The following is a 1,227-nucleotide window of genomic DNA, read 5'->3' as shown; positions in this document are numbered from 1 at the left end:
ATGCGCGAGGCCGCAGGTGCCTCTGCGGCCGGTTCCTCTTAGTTCTCTGAAGCCGGTGGCCGGGGCAGCTTTCACGCTGTCACGCGCAGCTGTCTCCCGCGGTGCCAAGAGAAAGGAGGAAACTGGCCATGGGCTTGAGCCCCAGCAGTCCCCGCTGTGCCAGGGAGAGCCGTCTGGATTCCAGCTCCCGCCAAGGGCCTCTCTCCTCCACTCAGGCTGCGAGGTGGCTTTCTCGGGGCCCAGGATGCAGAGGTGGGGGCTGCGGGCCCAGGTGAGCACAGCGGCCAGGGCGGGGATCAGGTGGAGAGGAGGATACCCCACAAACACTTGAGGTTCTATCAGTGAGGCCTACCTGCCCCAAGGAGTGTTGGGGAGGCCGGGCTGAGCCTCCTGACAGCCCCTCGAACTCACGGGCGTTGTCCTAGGACCAGGCCCAGTGTCTCGATTTTAAATCCCAGCTTTCCATCTTAGAATCTGTGGCCTCATGCAAGTCTTTCAACCTCTCTGAGCTTCAGCTTCCTCCAGAAAACGGTGCACAGTGGCACCGTCTGGGGCTGCCGGCCACAGGAGATGACAGTGTGGGGGACATGCATAGTGCCCTGGTGCCTGGCGCCAGCGGAATTCTGGAAATAGCATCTTCCTTAGGGATTTGGCATCTGGGCTCCCGCTCCCACCTTTGCCGTGAACTGCCGCAGTGCCACCAGAGGTTGGGCATGCGGGAGGACACTGTCATCCCCTCTGGTGGCTCCGTAGGGGAGGCCCGGCCCGAGGACACCCAGCTCTGTGGGTTTTGTGGGACATCCCCAAGACTTGGGACCCCAAAGCCTCAGGCATGTGGCCGTCCAGGTGTCCCATTTGGAGGGTGCTGGGCTTCAAGCGAGCTTAATTTCTTCCTCGTTGCAATGGGGAGGCAGAGGTTCTGATTCTGGGGACCCGCGTGTAGGTAGGAGGAGTCCTGAATCCCACAGTCTCCTCAAGACCTTGCCTGCCACCTCTAATATAGTCATTTAAAAATATAATAGTAACATCATCCATAGCAGTTGTGATTTTCATAGCCCTCCCTGCGTGTGAGCACTGTTTTAAGCACTTTTCGTATAAATTATTTAATCCTCACAATAACCCTATGACATAGACTATTTTCATCTCCATTAAAGTAAAACCAGTAATGAAACGCCCATAAGATTCCCCTAAGGCTGTATTACTGGGCTGTGACAGTGTTGGGGTGAA

At 56.8% G+C, this 1,227-nt stretch overlaps 1 protein-coding gene across 1 annotated transcript in view; it reads left to right on the top strand.

The window, feature by feature from the left end:
- Positions 1 to 1,227, top strand: part of CLEC19A (C-type lectin domain containing 19A) — a 16,159-nt gene continuing 14,932 nt past the window's right edge. Inside the window, 3 exon segments of the mRNA XM_011377531.1 lie at positions 1 to 16; positions 216 to 271; positions 696 to 783. Coding sequence (XP_011375833.1) covers positions 1 to 16; positions 216 to 271; positions 696 to 783 — 160 coding nt within the window.

The sequence above is a fragment of the Pteropus vampyrus genome, unplaced genomic scaffold (genome assembly GCF_000151845.1).
Source record: "Pteropus vampyrus isolate Shadow unplaced genomic scaffold, Pvam_2.0 Scaffold314, whole genome shotgun sequence".
In the NCBI taxonomy this organism is placed as follows: Eukaryota; Metazoa; Chordata; class Mammalia; order Chiroptera; family Pteropodidae; genus Pteropus; species Pteropus vampyrus.
The sequence above is the reverse complement of the archived record's forward strand: the minus strand, read 5'-3'. Positions and strand labels throughout refer to the sequence as shown.